The 16,243-nt window shown below is 40.1% G+C and overlaps 1 protein-coding gene across 1 annotated transcript in view; it reads right to left on the reverse strand.

The window, feature by feature from the left end:
• Positions 1–11,346: 11,346 nt before the first annotated feature.
• Positions 11,347–16,243, reverse strand: part of NELL2 (neural EGFL like 2) — a 148,122-nt gene continuing 143,225 nt past the window's right edge. Inside the window, exons 19-20 of the mRNA XM_035544105.2 lie at positions 15,043–15,267; positions 11,347–12,007 (exon numbers count right to left, since the gene is read on the reverse strand). Of these exons, the coding sequence (XP_035399998.1) occupies positions 11,957–12,007; positions 15,043–15,267 (276 nt within the window). The 3' untranslated portion in view covers positions 11,347–11,956. The remainder of the gene's footprint in view (positions 12,008–15,042; positions 15,268–16,243) is intronic.

Here is a 16,243-nt window from a genome sequence, read left to right on the forward strand (position 1 = left end):
AGCTCCCTGGGTCTTGTTTCAAAGCAAGCCTGTTCAGATGTGGGAACAGCCCCTTTGGCACCCTCATAGATCAGTCTTGTCCTCAGACAAGATGAGGACTGTGCGTTGAGGCATCTCTCACAGGAAAGGTCTGTCTCAACCTGTGCTAGGGCAACTGCAAGCATTAAGGGTATTTAATCAGACTGAAGGCTTGCCAGACTGATTCCCAAGTTGAAGACCATATTGGTCAATATTCCCCCAAAAGTGAACAGAAACAGTGAGGGAACTGACTCTTTCCCCTGTGGGGAAGGACAGGTACACAGAACAACACAGCTGGAAGAAACCTAAAATCTGTGTGGTCATGCCAGTGCCTGATGAGCACTGCCTGCCCCCGCTTCCCACTGAACTCCATTTCTCGTGATGTCCCTGGGTACAGGGCTCTCTGGGCTGTGTGACAGGGTTGGAGTTGAATGAGGGGGATGAGGGTGCACTGTCAGTGTGTGATGCTGGCCTGCATTGAGCCAGACCAGTCGGAGAGTGGGGCAGGTGCCCGGGGGTCACCATGGCAGGTGTTCCTGGGACTGGGGCACATGGAGGCCTGGTCTGAGGGCATGGAGGTGCAGCAGGCCACCCCCTCGCGGTCTGCCAGATTCAGCAGCTCCCTAACAGGGAGGACTGACTCCAGCCCTTGCTTTTGAGAGTCGGGCAAAGGCATTTTCTGAGCCCACAGATCGAGTCAGACATGGTTGACAAGATGTTTGTTTCGGTGCCCATCAAGGCTTGAGCAGGAGCTAGGTGCTGAGCTGTCTAGCATGTGTAATGTAACACAAGTTATATCTGTTATTCTGGAATGTGTGCACATATTTGTGTGTGTCTCAGCTGTATGTCCAAGCAGCATATTAAAAAACATATCAGGACTGTGCAGTTTCAAATGAACACTTCAAACTGTGCAAAGAAAGCCTAATGCCTTGCAGCCCCCATGACTTGCGGCCCAATAAAGGCATGCCAGGAAGATTTCTCACTATTCAGGGAGCCTGTATTCCCCCGTCTGGTGTTGCCCATTTCTACTGATTTGTGATGCTGACTATTTCTCTTCTTTTAGCTTTTAGATTCTGGCCTAGAATGATATTTGTTCAACTAGGTTTGGGGTCATAAATAATTGAAATGCACTAAGAAGTGGTAGTTTTGGTTGGCTGATTTATGTAGCGAGGAGAGTAAAGTGGTTGTGACCTTCTGGCTCTATCTTTGAGAAGCATATAATTGGGAGACAAGAAAGATGCTCAAAAGCATGCCACTACACGTAAAATGAGACGATTTTGCTTATGAACACATGATGTTGTTCTAAATTGCCTCTCATTCATGCAATGCATAATCTATATATTCATCTTTTAACAGCCCTATTGGCTTTTCCACATATGCTGGATATTCCTCAGTGTCTTGTTAGATTTGGGTTGGTTTTAGTGGTCAGAAAATATGAAAGCAATGCAAGCCTAATGAGTGAAATCATTGTGCATATGGTGCCAGGAACCTCAGTAGATAAATCCCAGGAATACAGAAAAGTAGGAGCAGGGAAAGGAAAAGAGAAGAAGAAAATGCCCAGGCTGAACTTTTGGTTCATTTTCTGTCCCATTAGTGACCCTCAAAGAAAGCAGAGGCATCCTTTGCACTGTTTGATCAGCACTGTTGAAGTGGAGCGAGTAAGTTCCTTTGATTTAGATGTGGTGCAGAAACAGCTCCATTCTTGTTCACTTGGGCTGCCTGTGTGAATTCATGCCCTCTGTGGGGTTCTCTGGCTTTAATTCTTCCACACAGGTTCTTATCAGTTGTGGTCAGAAAGGGAGAGTCAGGTTCCTTACCTATCTGCTATCACCTAAGCCTGGGAAGAAATCTGCTGTGCCATAGTGCAAGCCACTGGTTCTGCCCATATGCGCTGATCTAATACTTTCAAATGCTTTATTATTTATGGAGACAATTTTAGCTCTGGTGTAAAATACATCGTTCTTTTTGAAAATTCAGACATAGTGTATTAAGCATGAATTGTATGGAATTTTGTATATTTTTACATCTTGATGCATACTAGGAAATGCACTTTGTATCGGTCCTTACAGACCTTACAGTCAATTTTTTATTAATACTTCCCTTGTAATTCTATATTTGCTTCTATTATAGATGGGGTATAAAACGGGAGCTCTCCGCTGACTAATCTGACATTTCTGAGTTCTTATGGATGTTAACAAAAGACAGTGAATAAAAGCTATTTAGTTAAAAATGACACTGTTTGCATCCCATGTGGATCCTGTTGGTTTAATATTATTATTATTATTAAAATCATTCATTAAATGCTAGTCATTTTCTGCAAAACAATATTTTCAAAAAGATTAAGCAGTCCATAAATAAAATGGATAAGTTCATGATCAACTGTCACTCTACAGCTCGATTAACTCTAAATCTTTGTGGGTTGTGTGTGCTGACAGCCTTTTATCATAGGGCCCTTCATCTGTAGCACTCAGCTTTCTGTCTCATAAAGAGGCCCTGACCAAGGGACACATGAAATTCCAAACAGCAGGACTAGGAGAGCACTTCCCACCCCATGCCTTGACACAACTGGATGTCCAGGAAAGCATACGTTCTGGGAGAAAAAAAAAAAAAAAAGAGAGAGAGACCAAGAGACAGCATAGCTCAAGGCTACAGCACTCAGCTGGGAGGACAGGATGTTTGGTGATGGGGCAGAGGTGATGGCCAGAAAGGGAAAAGCTGCCCTGAGGTCTGCCAGACACTTCTGCATGTGCACAGCAATTGCCATCGCTGCTGTTGCAGTGGGATGGAGATGACAGCTATGGTACTGTAGTGAGGAGAAGGCACCGGTCCCAAACCCAGGGGAAGCAGAGAAGGGATTTGCACTCCAGGCTCACCTAGAAGGACACTAAAAGGTGTCACTGTGATGCAGCTCAGCTGACTATGGCTTTTATTTAGGCAAGTAATTCTAACTTGTCCCAAGGAGCCCTTGAATTAAAGCGTCCACCTGATTCATTCCTGCTCTCTGGAAATTTACAGTGCTGAAGCAAATATTTCGGAAAAAAAAATCTCAACTTGTGTTCATCTTTTTCAGGCTAAACGTTTTAAGATATCTACATTGTGGATTCAGAGCATGAGAAATAACATTATTTACGGACAATGTTTGGTTTGACTTATTATGTCACCATCCCACAATAAAAGATGCTGCCAGTTCTAACAATACACATTATTTGGTGATCTTCTATGTGTATTTTTACTAAGCACATTGAAAAAATGTTTGTTGGTTTAATGGGGTTCATATATAAAGCTATCACATAGGCCAATTATGAAAGAAATACAGATTTGAGGAACTGCTACTGTGCAGAAATAAAGGTGAAAGTGATTACAGAAAAAAAAATCTATATATTCAGAGTTAAAAGGTAGCTTTTTCCCAGAATAAATATAAATGAGCTTTCTGCTGCTTCAGGGTTGGATTATTTTTTTTTCCCCTGGGTTTGAAACTATTATTGTGACCAGAAAGAAGGGAAGGAAATTATACACAATCATACAAATAAGATCAAAATTTGTTCCATTTGAACTTTAGCCTCTGAACTAAATAGGATGTGGATTAGCTCATGCTGCGTATCTGAGCCGAGTTAAGAAATGTCAGCTATGTTAATAAGCAAGCAGACATTTATTGGGGATCCACTGTGAAAGTAATCTTCTTGCTAAGCCATTGAAGATAGGTTACTAGATTGCACGTGTAATTGGGGGCACCACAAGCACAATAAGATATAGCAGACCCCACTTTTTGCAGACGTGATGTTTCAGTGACACATCTGCAAGTCATTCTGTTTCCTTTTGTGTGTAATTTTTTGCATCACTGCCCCTAATCGTGCAGTCTTCGAGAGGCTGCCCTGTATCGAATGGATCCTTTCATTTGCAACACCTAAAGGGATACAGCCAGGGCCTTCTTGACATTACCAACACTGTGCTCCTTTGCAGAAACCAAAATAGCTTCAAAACAGATTTGACTTTTTTCTTTGTGCCTTGGACTAACAAAATAGCTTTATTACTTTATTTCTAGTCAGTGTCATTTTCAGTTTGTATATATTTATAGCTTCTTCGAACATCATCCCTGAGGAGAAATGGCTGGGAGGAAGAACACATCTGAACCATGCCCGATATGATGTGTGTGATGTGTAAGTGCTCAAAGGTCCAAAAATAAAAAATAAAATAAAGGGGGGGAGGGGGCTTAACTGAGGTTAATAACAATATTTCATTTAGCATGTGCAGAAATATTTCAGGGCCTGGGTCCTAAGATGAGGGAAAATCTCTGCTGACTTACCTGGGATTTACTTGCACCACAGCTGAGAGGAGGTGACAGCATCCCTCAACTGCTCCTCCATCACCAGCTGGCCCTGTGTTCAGGTATGCTCCATCAGTCATGCAATGTGTTTAAAACTCAGCAGCAGAAGTTTCTCAGTCCAGGACACTTCTTCATCCTAAAGCTTTTCCCTAACAGATGATCCATGTCTGCTCTATTCGGCTGGTGCCTTCTCAGTATTTTCTGGATTAGAGCAGTCCAGCACTCGGCAAATATACTTTAAATTCACATCTGAGTTTGCCTCTGATCTTGCTCTTGCTACACCTGGAGAAACAAAATTTATTACCTAATTCACTTGAAGCCATTCTGTATATTTCTTTTTGTACATGAAAAGCATTTTGGTTACAGTGAAATCTATGCCTCTCTATATTACAATAAATGTCCCTGTGTCTAAGTTTTGATTCACACCCTGTAGGAAATGGCTGCAGTTGACCTTGTATTGATTGATTGCTCAGAAAACCAAGTTTATACTTGTAAACTGGATTAATGTAAAAATGCAGGAACACACGAACACAATAAACCACAGAAATTATTTCAAATACTAAATCAAACACAAGTTCAGCTTCACCTTTATGTGCACTGAGCCAAATTCAGCTCTCTGTAGGAAGAGAGGTCAGCTTCTGCTGACCAGGTGCACATGAGGACGTATTTCATCTATGAATCGTAAATTCTAACAGCTCAAAAAAACCAAATGCAACAGCTGAGAAGCTTTATGTTCAAGTGGATATTACCCATAGGAAGCAATTCAAATACATAAAGCATACTAAAAAAATCATTTGAAAGATGCATGAATGATGTAAACTTGCTATATAAGAAATAAAAAGATCACTCAAATGGGCTGTATAAAAGTCTGAATATCTATAGCTTTGCTGGGAATTGATGAAGCATTTCACATTTTGGTGTAAGGTGATTGAGCGATTTAGACTTGAGAGGATGAAATTGGCCTTCTGGGCTGCAGATTTTAGAAGTTGCTTCTGTTTAAAAAAAAAAAAAAAAAAAAAAGGAACCTTGATTTGCTATAATCCTCATTCAGGAGGAAAAAAGAAAAAAAAAAAGAGATAATGAGGATTTCAACAACAACTTTATTGGTCTGGTTCAAGTCCCAAAGCAATAGGAAATACAGATGAGTCTGAATTGTCAAAATTGAGGCTAAAGTAAGAATTTGACTCCAAATATATCCCAACTCAGTGATGTTAATCACACAGCTCCATATGAACACATAAAATGCACAGTGGGAATATATATTTTTAGTTTTGTAAAGGAATGGCTAACACTGTGTGAAACCTCTAAAGCAACATGAGTGATCTCTAGCAGAAGAGTTGATGAATCCAATGCAAGAAAGCTTGAAAACATGACAAAACAAAATGATCTGTCCTGGGAGCCATCAGTGCCGTGTTGAGACAGGCCAGTGCTGAAAGCGATCTGCCAGGTCCTTGTGCCCACAAGAAGATGAGGAGGCAGCCATATATAATTTTCTGAATAAAACAAAAAGCAGGGTGCAATGTAGTTACAGAACCCAGTGTGTTGCCCTTTCCCCACCCTGTTTCCAGCCAGAGGAAGCAAACTCCATAGCTCTGTGGTGAAGGAGTTAACTTGCTGCGACAAGCTGTGCTGGGCTGGAGGGCAGGAGCTGCCGAGAGCACTGGGGACAGGTCCAGGATCGACCTGTGGTTCTGCTGAGTTGTGCTGGTTTGGGTGGGATCGCAGGCTCTGTGGGTTACAGCTCTCTTCCTTTGAAGGTAGCACCAGATGAGCAGCCTCTCAAGTTTACCAAGGGAAGAAACTGAATTATTTCTTCTTCTCCTGCTGTGTTTTCCACAGGAGCATCGGGGACCATCAAAAATAATTATTACCCAGAGGAAACTTAAAATGGCAAAACAGGCTAATTAAAAAATGATCTTTTAAGCAGTAACTACATTACCCCCTCACATTGCCACTGGCAATATCTGCAAGGTCAAATTTTCACACTGCCTTCATTAGCTGGGCTTTGACATCCATTTGCTGCCAGCCCAGCCATGACTAGGCAGGGGGAGAGGGGGTGCCTGGTCCAAGACCATAAAGTTGTATCCACAGGTGTAGCCACCAAAAAATCCTGTAGAGAAAAAGCTGGCTGTAGGAGGGCTTTGCTCTCAGGTGTCCAAGGTAATTTCTACCGAGCTGTATAACCACAGAACACCAATGCTGGGGGACGACTGCACTTTGAGGTGTGTTTGTGAGCACCTATGTTTTGCCCATAGCCAGTGGGGATGAGGCAAGCAAAGGATTTTTGTCTTGGAAATCAAATAAAGAGCTTGGTTTCTCGATTCTTCCTTGGGGAAAAAATAAATTAACAATAATTTTAAATAAGGCAAAAAATCAGGGAATAAGAACTATTGTGTGAAGAAGGCAGACCTCAGCCTTCCTGTTCCTTGGGCTGCATGTGTTGGGGTGATAGGGGTGCTCCTGGAGGGGTTCCAATCCTATTCCTGCACTCCTTTTGGTTGGAGTGCTTCTCCCCCACCTGCTCCCCTGCCCTGGGGGCCAGAGCCTGCAGCCGCCCTGGAGGCAGGAGGCACCCACTGCAGTGCAGCTCCAGGGCCAGTCCCAGCCCTGGGAAAAAACTAAAACTAAAACTAAAACTAAAACTAAAACTAAAACTAAAACTAAAACTAAAACTAAAAATAGAAATAAAAATAAAAATAAAACTGCAGGTGTTGTGATGGTCCTAAATTTTTTTTTTTTTTTTTTGCATTTTTACTAATGTTTCTAAAAAAATAAACAGGAAAGGGCTGTGGCACACTAAGCCAGATGAAATATTCAAAAGCAGCATCAGCTGCAGAGCTTCTCATAAGAAATAGTGTAGCCATGCAAAAAGCTGCATCCTTCTTCTTGCTTAAATCAGTGGTCATTAAAAGCAGGGAGAAGACCGAGTTAGCTTCGGTGGGATTGCTGGTTGTTTTTCTGTTTTGTTCCTTACTCCCCCAAATGAAATTGCACTCCCTCCCTACCATGAAATTGCACTTGAGTCAGTATTTTATTTCTGCTGGTTTTTAGATGAATGTTCTGGCTGTGCTGATGTAGTTCTAGTTATTTTGGTTTTCAAATATGACTCAGCCCTAAAATAAGTCCTTAAACAATTTTATTTTACAGTTCCAAGTGATGCTGCTGATACATAAATGACATCCTGGGAGTTACATTTGAAGTTTAAAATAGCAAAATGAGATTACTGATAAAAACAGATTTTAAAGATGAAGCATAGTAATTGACTTTGGCTCCTTTATGGATGAAATATTATGTGATCAATAGATTATTATGGTTTTTAGTAGTTACAGTTTCATGTTATAGAAGTAGTCCATGAACAGATTAGTAGAATAAAGGGTGCAAACCTCCTGTTATATTAAACAATGTCTATCTGGGATTTTACAGACCGTGTACACTCTGGCAATAAGAAAATACTGAGTAATGCAGACCTAGATGTGTAATTAATTTTAACAATTTATTTATATATATATATATATAAATGTGTGTGTGTGTGTGTGTATATATATATACACACTGTTTTGCATTAGAACCCCACCACTGGAAAAAAAAGTGAAATAGAGCCATGCTAGTGGCCATTCAGATGGCTGATGAACAAGACAGGAATTAAGCAACATGGTCTTTTTCCTTTCAGGCCCTCCTTTAAACTCTTCTTCTTAGTCAGAAATCCAGCTGTGCTCTTTTTCTTTCCTCCCAGGGCAGAGACTTGGCCATAGTGCCAAAGCAACAAGAAGTTTTAAATTTTTAATTAGAAATTAAAATAGCAACAGAAGAGCTAGCAGGGCCCATGAGCATGCAGAACACGGTGGTGGCTGCTGCTCTGGCTTGGGCAGAAGCCGCAGCTGTTGCAGGACCTCTCCAGTGCTCCAGAGCCTCTTCACCATGGGTTGTGCACTCAGGAGATGCCAGAGCTGCTCTGGTCTTCCTATTTGTATTCCTCCGAAACATTTTCTTAAACAGTAAGCAAAAGTTATCTGATGATTTTTAACTTAAATTATTAACTGGTTTGGGGACAAGTTAAACTGCATTTGCCTGTAAGTTAGTTTCACCATTAAAAAATAACTAGCTGAGCCCTACTTTAAAGATACTGCTATTTTTGGCTGAGAAATCGGGGGAGGCCGCATGAGCCGGGTGCTACGCTGTGATGCACAGAGACTCGTGCTTTGGGGGAAGCCCACGAGTGCTGTCTGGCCAGCACATCCTGCCCTGCAGCTGAGCACATTACCAGAGCGTGGACAGAAGTGACCCACTTATGGTGAGACTCACCATGCCCATGGAGAGGGCTGGGGCAGGGGCTGCCCCATACATATCTGCAGCATTTGAAGAGCCCAGCATTTGAAGGCAGCTGCTATTGCTGCTTTATCACAGCAGGAGCTGAGGTCTGGGCTCTGCAGCTCACAACCTCGTACTTCTCTGAGGTACCTGGGGTGACTCTGCTACACCCAACACACTTTGTGGAAAGCCTATGCTGGCACTGAACAAGGGCAGCTTTACAGCGCTCCCTGTGTAAATACCCACTTTTAGACATCCTTGTAAAAAGTGCAGCAAATGTGCAGCACCACAGCTAGCTTCCTTTTCAACAGTTTACAGCATTGCTGCTTTTTGTCAACTTGTTTCGCCACAGCACTGACTTCAGTATTGGAACTGAAGACATTTCAGCATTTATATCTGTAGGTCTATTAACTTAGGGCAATTACTCTGCAGAGAGGTGACAATTCCTTTATGGAAGTTATTGAATTCTAGTACTGCAAACAGTGCATCCATAATGAAAGGCCACTAAGAGAGCACAATGTACCTTCTTTGTTCAAAAACACAGAAATATAATAATAATTATTTTTTATGGACTATATTGTATGACAGACAATTTAGGCCTGGAAATTAGACATCAATTTTTAATAATATTCAAATTTACTTCTCAAGAAAAATGAAAAACGTATACTACTAATTAGCGGCTTGACAAAACGGGACGGAGATGGGGAAGGGCGGTTGAATGTGAATGAAAACGAAGGTCACTGAGATGTCTCATTGGACTTAGTTGACCTTTAGAAGAACTCCCAACTGATTAGTAACCTTGAACATTGATAAATTAGATAATATTCACTCAGCCCATTCCCATTTTTTATTTAGCAGAGAATTCCAGCTTTGTTCAGCAGTGTAACTTCTTCACATACATGTGGCACTGACTGTCTCTCCAAGGATTTGATTCAAGGTTTAGCTATTATGTTATGTCTCAATTCTTGGCTTTTTAGTCTGTTTCTTTTTGTATTGCACCATGCTTCGTGAACCTGCAATATCAGAAAGATCCTACAACACTCAAAGCAGGGTAGGCAACAAAAGGAAAGAGATGCTTGTTTTCCATCTACACACCTTTTTGTTTTGAATAAAAGCTAGGATTACTGTGCCTTCCAAGTAGTGAGAAAAAACTTGGAGAGATTTTTTCTTCTAGTTCTCATATCTGCTACAGGTCTAAATTTGATTTATGGGGATGCACTAAAGCGGAACAAGGGCAGGAGCACTCACCTCACATATAACTTACCTATTCACTGGTCCAAAATGGGGATTCTTACAGCTGTGCTGTGGATATCTGCCCCGCATATCTACAGCCTCTGACAGAGCCTCAGGATTTTGTGCTTGAAAAATATTCACTCCTTTTTTTGTATATTTAAAAAAAAAAGTCTTTATGTATTTCCCGTACCTATCTTATACCTTTTCTTTAATGAAAGTGAAGTGCAATTTCTAAACAGTTATACCCTCTGTTATATCTCTTCTCAGAAATAGGCATGCAGCTGCCACTGAAATCAACTGGAGATGTGCCTCTGTGGCTGATGGCAAAACATGACCTCTTAACAATTACTAGCAGGCAAGAAAACACTGTAGAGAAAGCAGCCTCTTTTTCAAGGAGCTAACATTCTGCTCAAAAAGCATTGATTATAGCTTGCCAGGAATAGGATGAAACAGTAAATCCCTTGAGTACCTGTTATTTATGGACAGTGTGAAGAAAAAGGTTTATTTGGTCTGAAAAATCTTCATAGCTTTAATGGTCCAATGTAGACTATTAATCAAATTTTGCATATTCTTTTTTTCAAGTTTTTAGTTTCTTGGGTTCCTTTGTATTATGTGTACTCAGTGGCCTGGCATCTCTTGTTTTCCCTGCTCCAGAAACATGAATTATTTGATACACACCAGGACTGATGGGAATACCTACAGGATATTTGCATTCCTTATATATTCAGCCATTTCAGCCCTTAATTTGTAAACACTGCTTTATTCTTTATTTCTCTCCCAGAGTAACACAGCTTTGGTCATGCAGCCTCTTTTATTTGTTGTCCCAACAGTACAGTAATGAAAATAGGGCTTGCATATTGGAGTGATCCCTGTGAATTACGGTAGTTTACACAAACAACTGAAACAGCTGTGGAGCTTGTGGAGAGACAAACCAGCTCAGAGCAGAGTGGGAATCTAGAGAACATCCCCTTAAATCTGAACAGATGCAGGTCAGACAAATGGTCTGTACCCACTCTGGGTGGCAGCATTCCACTGGCACATAGGGTAGGAGGGCATATGAGTTGCTCTGTTCAATCCCTTGTAATGGCTCGCATGCATGAAGTTAATAACAAAGATAAGAAATTACAGGTAAAAGGTTGTGCTGGGCAGAAGCTCCCACATGCAGAGGAACTAGAGAGGAGCTCCTCTCTACCTGCATTGCCCAGCTGCCCAGGCATGCCGACAAAGAAGGAGGAATAACAACACACATGAAAAAATGACACCCCTGAAAAGGAAAAATGACACAAACAGAAACTTAAGGTAAGAGAAATATTTATTTAAATTTGCACAATAACGAGCTTATACTGAACAAATTCAATCAAGAAATAATAGTAAGTGCAGTAAAACAAGAAAATATTGATGACTTTTCCCATCAGAAAACATTAAGAAGCCATGCCTGTGCATCACAATTTTTGTTTTTAGGGTTTTTTTGTGTGTTTTTTTGTGTTTTTTTTTTGTTTGTTTGTTTTGTTTTTACAATAGCTTGTATCTTTTTTTTTTTTTCAGCGCATATACTGTACATATCACATCTTAGCTGCTATGTTCTTTATTCCTGAAGGCTTTACCCTTTTACATCTGCTATATTCTGCAGTGAGCTATCAAACACATTTGTGCAGAACCAATAACGATTAGGCAAAAATCTCTGCATCTGGTCAAGTGCTGGACTCTCAAAGCTTTGGAAGACCCTGTAAGAGCTCCTAGCTGTGTTCGGATCTTGACATCCTTATGTACAGCATTACAATATGTCACTTTACACTAACCTAATATTCTGCATAATGATGTCAGACAGACAAATAGCCAGAACATTTGGGCCTGACCTCATACAAAGGTTTACACATCTGAGCTTGTCTTGAGTCCCATAAATTTCACTCTGATTCAGGTAACTGAATCACATTTCTGCACTTTAGATGGACAAAAACAATCCAATTTTAGTTTAAATTTTGTACAATTTTTGGTCTAAAGATTTTTTTATTTTTTTTTTGTGAAGGAAAATTATTTAACCAGAAACTGCTTTGTGAGAGATGGTTGTTGGTGTCACAGTTCCTGAAGGCACTGTGGATCCACTGAGCAACAGACATGGCCATTCTAAAGGAAGGAAGAACAAAGAGAATTGAAACAATTAGCATTTTTTTTTATAAGCTCAGTCAATTTAACAAGCTGAACCATTTAAAAACTTACATCAGATTTTAAGATGTAGATCTGTAAAATACACGTACAAATTTTGATAGCATTCATGAAATTGTCATTGTGTCCTTCAGTTGCCTAAGGGTATGGGCTATGATGATTATTCTAATTGCTTGTTTTTCTGTGGTCTATATCCAAATAGCTACAACGGTCAGACTGAAAGGAGCTGGGATCACTGGAATACTCCTGACATAAAGGTATAGGGCATTTGCCCAAATACACAAAGCTGTTGAACAAGACAGGGCACTTGGGAGTTTTATTTAGATTACACAGAAGAGAATCTGGGTTTTATTTAGCGTTGAATGCTTCAATACATCCTGACTGCAACACCAGCAAATGTTAATCCATAAAGTTTTTCCTGATAGTTGAGATATTTTTTCTGAAAATATTAGCAATTAAGGGAACAGATTACTTTTGGACATGATTAAATTATGAAGAAAGTGTTTTCTACATTTTGGCTACTTCTTTTCTTCAGCCTGAGTCTTATAAGGCAAATAAAATTTATATTATTTTCAAATTACTCCAAATACATTTAATTGACTAAACTGCCAGCACTAATTAAAGACCAAGGTCTGAATCATTCAAACATTGTCCTTCACTCCTTCTGTTACAGAAGGTTAGACAATCTTACTGTTCACCTTTACGTGTGATTTGACATGGTTTTGTGGCTAAGTCAGCTTCAGCTGATGCCCGCTTTCTGAATTCTTAGAGGATTTGTGTAAACCTCTTTTGCTATAGCTTGGTTAGAGAGGCTTAGCCTTGAGCTTTGACCTTCCATGTGATGCTCTGCAAGGAAAGAGTGAGGTGACACAGGGTGAATGCGAGAACTATACAAATTGGGCATAGCATTAACCTGATCTGCAGGAGCAGGCTGCTTGCACGCAGAACTACAGTACGAAAATGCTGCCAATATGAACAGATAGTTTATTTCAAAAAGAAAACTGCTCTGGAAAGTGAATTGAATAAGATTTTGCTTGCTGAAGGTCAAAGTGCTACATCTTCATCGCCAGACAGATTCTCACCTGAGATGTTTTAAATCTATGGGTTTGGCAGAGTGTCTGTTTAAGTCTTCTATATATTCATAATACAGCAATAGATTTTATTACTTTATATATCTGCCTACACTGAATAGAAATTAGTTCATGCTTAAGATCCAGTCTTTGCTGAGCCTCAAGAGAAAAGGGCAGATGAAAGCAGCACACTGCTGGCCATCAGCAGAATTGATCGCTTCCACATTGCCATTGATTAGTGCTACAACAATGAGAAAGCATTTCCCATCACTGAATCTCAGCTGTGTTTTAGAGAAGAATCACAAAAAATGATTTGTTTTACAGATAGGGAAAGTGAGGCACAGAAACCTCAGCAACCTGCCCAAGCCCAAACTGGCTGGTATTGGGACTGTGATTCCTTATAGCCTCTCTTACTCTTTTTTCTTTTCTTTTCTTTTCTTTTCTTTTCTTTTCTTTTCTTTTCTTTTCTTTTCTTTTCTTTTCTTTTCTTTTCTTTTCTTTTCTTTTCTTTTCTTTTTTCTTTTCTTTTTTCTTTTCTTTTCTTTTTTCTTTTCTTTTTTCTTTTCTTTTCTTTTCTTTTCTTTTCTTTTCTTTTCTTTTCTTTTCTTTTCTTTTCTTTTCTTTTCTTTTCTTTTCTTTTCTTTTCTTTTCTTTTCTTTTCTTTTCTTTTCTTTTCTTTTCTCCAAAAATATCTCCTAGCATTGCAGTTGGTGTATGCCACCAGTTGCGGGCCCCACTAATAATGGTTTGTGCACATAAGCCTGTTTCAACATCCTTTGAGCAGTGTCTGGCTTTCAAACCACTAGCCACTCTGTCAGACCAGTGTTTCCACCTAACCACTGACCTGTTCTAACATTAAGACAAATGTTCGTGGCTACTTGGCACGTAACAGTTCCATAGTAAAAGAACTATGCCTCGACAACAGCAACTGTTGTTGCACACAGAATTATGTCAGAAAAGTGGTGGAAGAAGGTGTCGGTTGTCAGCTTCTGCTCAACAATCAGTTACTCCCCAACTTTCCCAGGAAGAGATGTTGAAGTTAGTTTATTTTTATGTGCACTTTTCCAAGTAGTTAATGGTACCATGTTCTAGAGTTTGGGAATTCTCTTCCTTGGGAAATATACAGGATAAAGACCAAAATCAACTGTGAATTTCAGTAAAAATTAAAGATATCTGGATGAGTCCTCCTGTCTCTCTCTTCTTGGCTACTGTGGGATCACTCTGTCATTCTTCAGTATAGGTACAATTCACCTCACAGGGCTTATTTTGAATGGAAAAACTTATTTTACCCTCCTTTTCTCTCACATCTTTAAAAAGAGATATAAGAATTCACATAAACCCATAGCCATAAAGTTTTTCTCCTCAGACAATGATTTTCTTTGACTACAAAAACTATAAAATGTTCTCTATGCCATGTTGATCCTACATTTAATTTTAAAGCAAAAAAAAAGCCACATAATGAGGTAACTAGTCCCATTATTGTCAAAGCAATTATTATTCTCAAAGAACAAATCAATCAGTTATGATAACTCTATAGTATCACACAGAACACATTTCTTGTGTGAAGTCTAGCCTTACTTACCTATTTGTTACTGTATATATTTCCAAGATAGCATGGAGCTATACCATAAGAACTGCAATCAAACTTGAACCGAGGTGTTATAGTGGAAAAGCCAAGCCCCTTAACTTGTTTGCAGCACACTGCAGCACGGGCTGTCGTCCTACATCTGACCTGCTAGCCCATTAAACCATCATTCTAGCACATACAAGAGTGAAGATAGCAAAACTGAGCACTTATTCTGTAATCTCCACTGCTTTAAAACAAGTGTTGACATCACCTAGCCACTGACCAGGCTCAATGCATTAATATTTATTTGCCACGAAACAAGCTAAGAGGCATCTCTGCTTAATTTTGAAGCTCTTTACCTTGCACTGGCAGAGTGTGCACTCTGTGCCATGCTTAATCCAAGAAGACCCAGTGAAGCGAATGACATTGGTTTCATCCAGGCAGGTTTTAGTGATGTCGTTGCGAATGGTGTCCGCCTGGCAGGGGTCAGCGACACAGCGTGGGCAGCACTCATTCTCGGGGAGGACGCTGAATTCGCAGTCCACTTCTGGGCATGGCAAAGGCCAACAGTCAACTTCACCTTGCTGTTCAAAAACATTACAAGAAGAAGAGAAGACTGTTAGCTATTGTTTTGTTTCACTGCCCATTTCTCTGACTCAGCATTATGTTTCTTAGCTGGCTAAGTTTTTCCACCTGGCCCTACTCAGAAGTCAGCGCAGAGAACACTAGCATTCATTGCCAGTGGGAGATGCAGCAAGCTGGTTGCTTTCTTCTGCTTGCTACTGAAAAAGTGCATTAGATTTAATGTCTTTCAATATACTCTGCATCAAGCTGCTGCTGAAACTTCTCCATGAATTTTGTGAAATACAGAATATGGATCTGTTCTTGTGAAGCTCTACTTCTGTGAATGACAGAAGCCATAACAGGTCTACACTACAAAACTGCTTTGAAATCTCTGTTTCTCTAGTTCTTACTTCTATTCAGACTGCTGTTTTGCTGTATAACTCCCAGTAGGGTGGACTAGAGTTTATCTTTTCCACGGTTACAAATGCATTAGCTTAATTAAGGGTGTCAATCAACCCAATTTAGCAAGAACATCACAGCATTTTCATCGAAAGGACCTCCAAACACTTACCATCTATTTTCAATGTTATGATCAGATTACCTGGCTTCCAAACTTAACCACTCTTTCTGCATGTCACATGATGGGTTTGGTACAGTCATGGTATGAAAAGGTCAAAAGATAGACTATTATTGGGCCAGAATAGTGGTAGGAGAAGTTAGTGTACTCCTCTACACAAATCTAAAGATGCCTGATTATTCGCTTCAGTCCCTAGAAGCTGGGGCTAACTTCTATTCAGTTCTGGTCAAAGGCCAAAGTTGCAGATCTATTAGTCAAAGGGAACAGTTCACTGAAGTCACTAATGCACATTTGCTTTGGAACAGGTCTACCTCTGCTCCAGAGGGTGTGTATTTGTGTGTGTGTGAAGATAATGGCATGTGGCCCAAGGAAAGAAGTGTAGTCACAAAAACTGTATTTAATGTTTTGAGAATTATGGG

This window comes from Cygnus atratus, chromosome 1, assembly GCF_013377495.2.
Source record: "Cygnus atratus isolate AKBS03 ecotype Queensland, Australia chromosome 1, CAtr_DNAZoo_HiC_assembly, whole genome shotgun sequence".
In the NCBI taxonomy this organism is placed as follows: domain Eukaryota; kingdom Metazoa; phylum Chordata; class Aves; order Anseriformes; family Anatidae; genus Cygnus; species Cygnus atratus.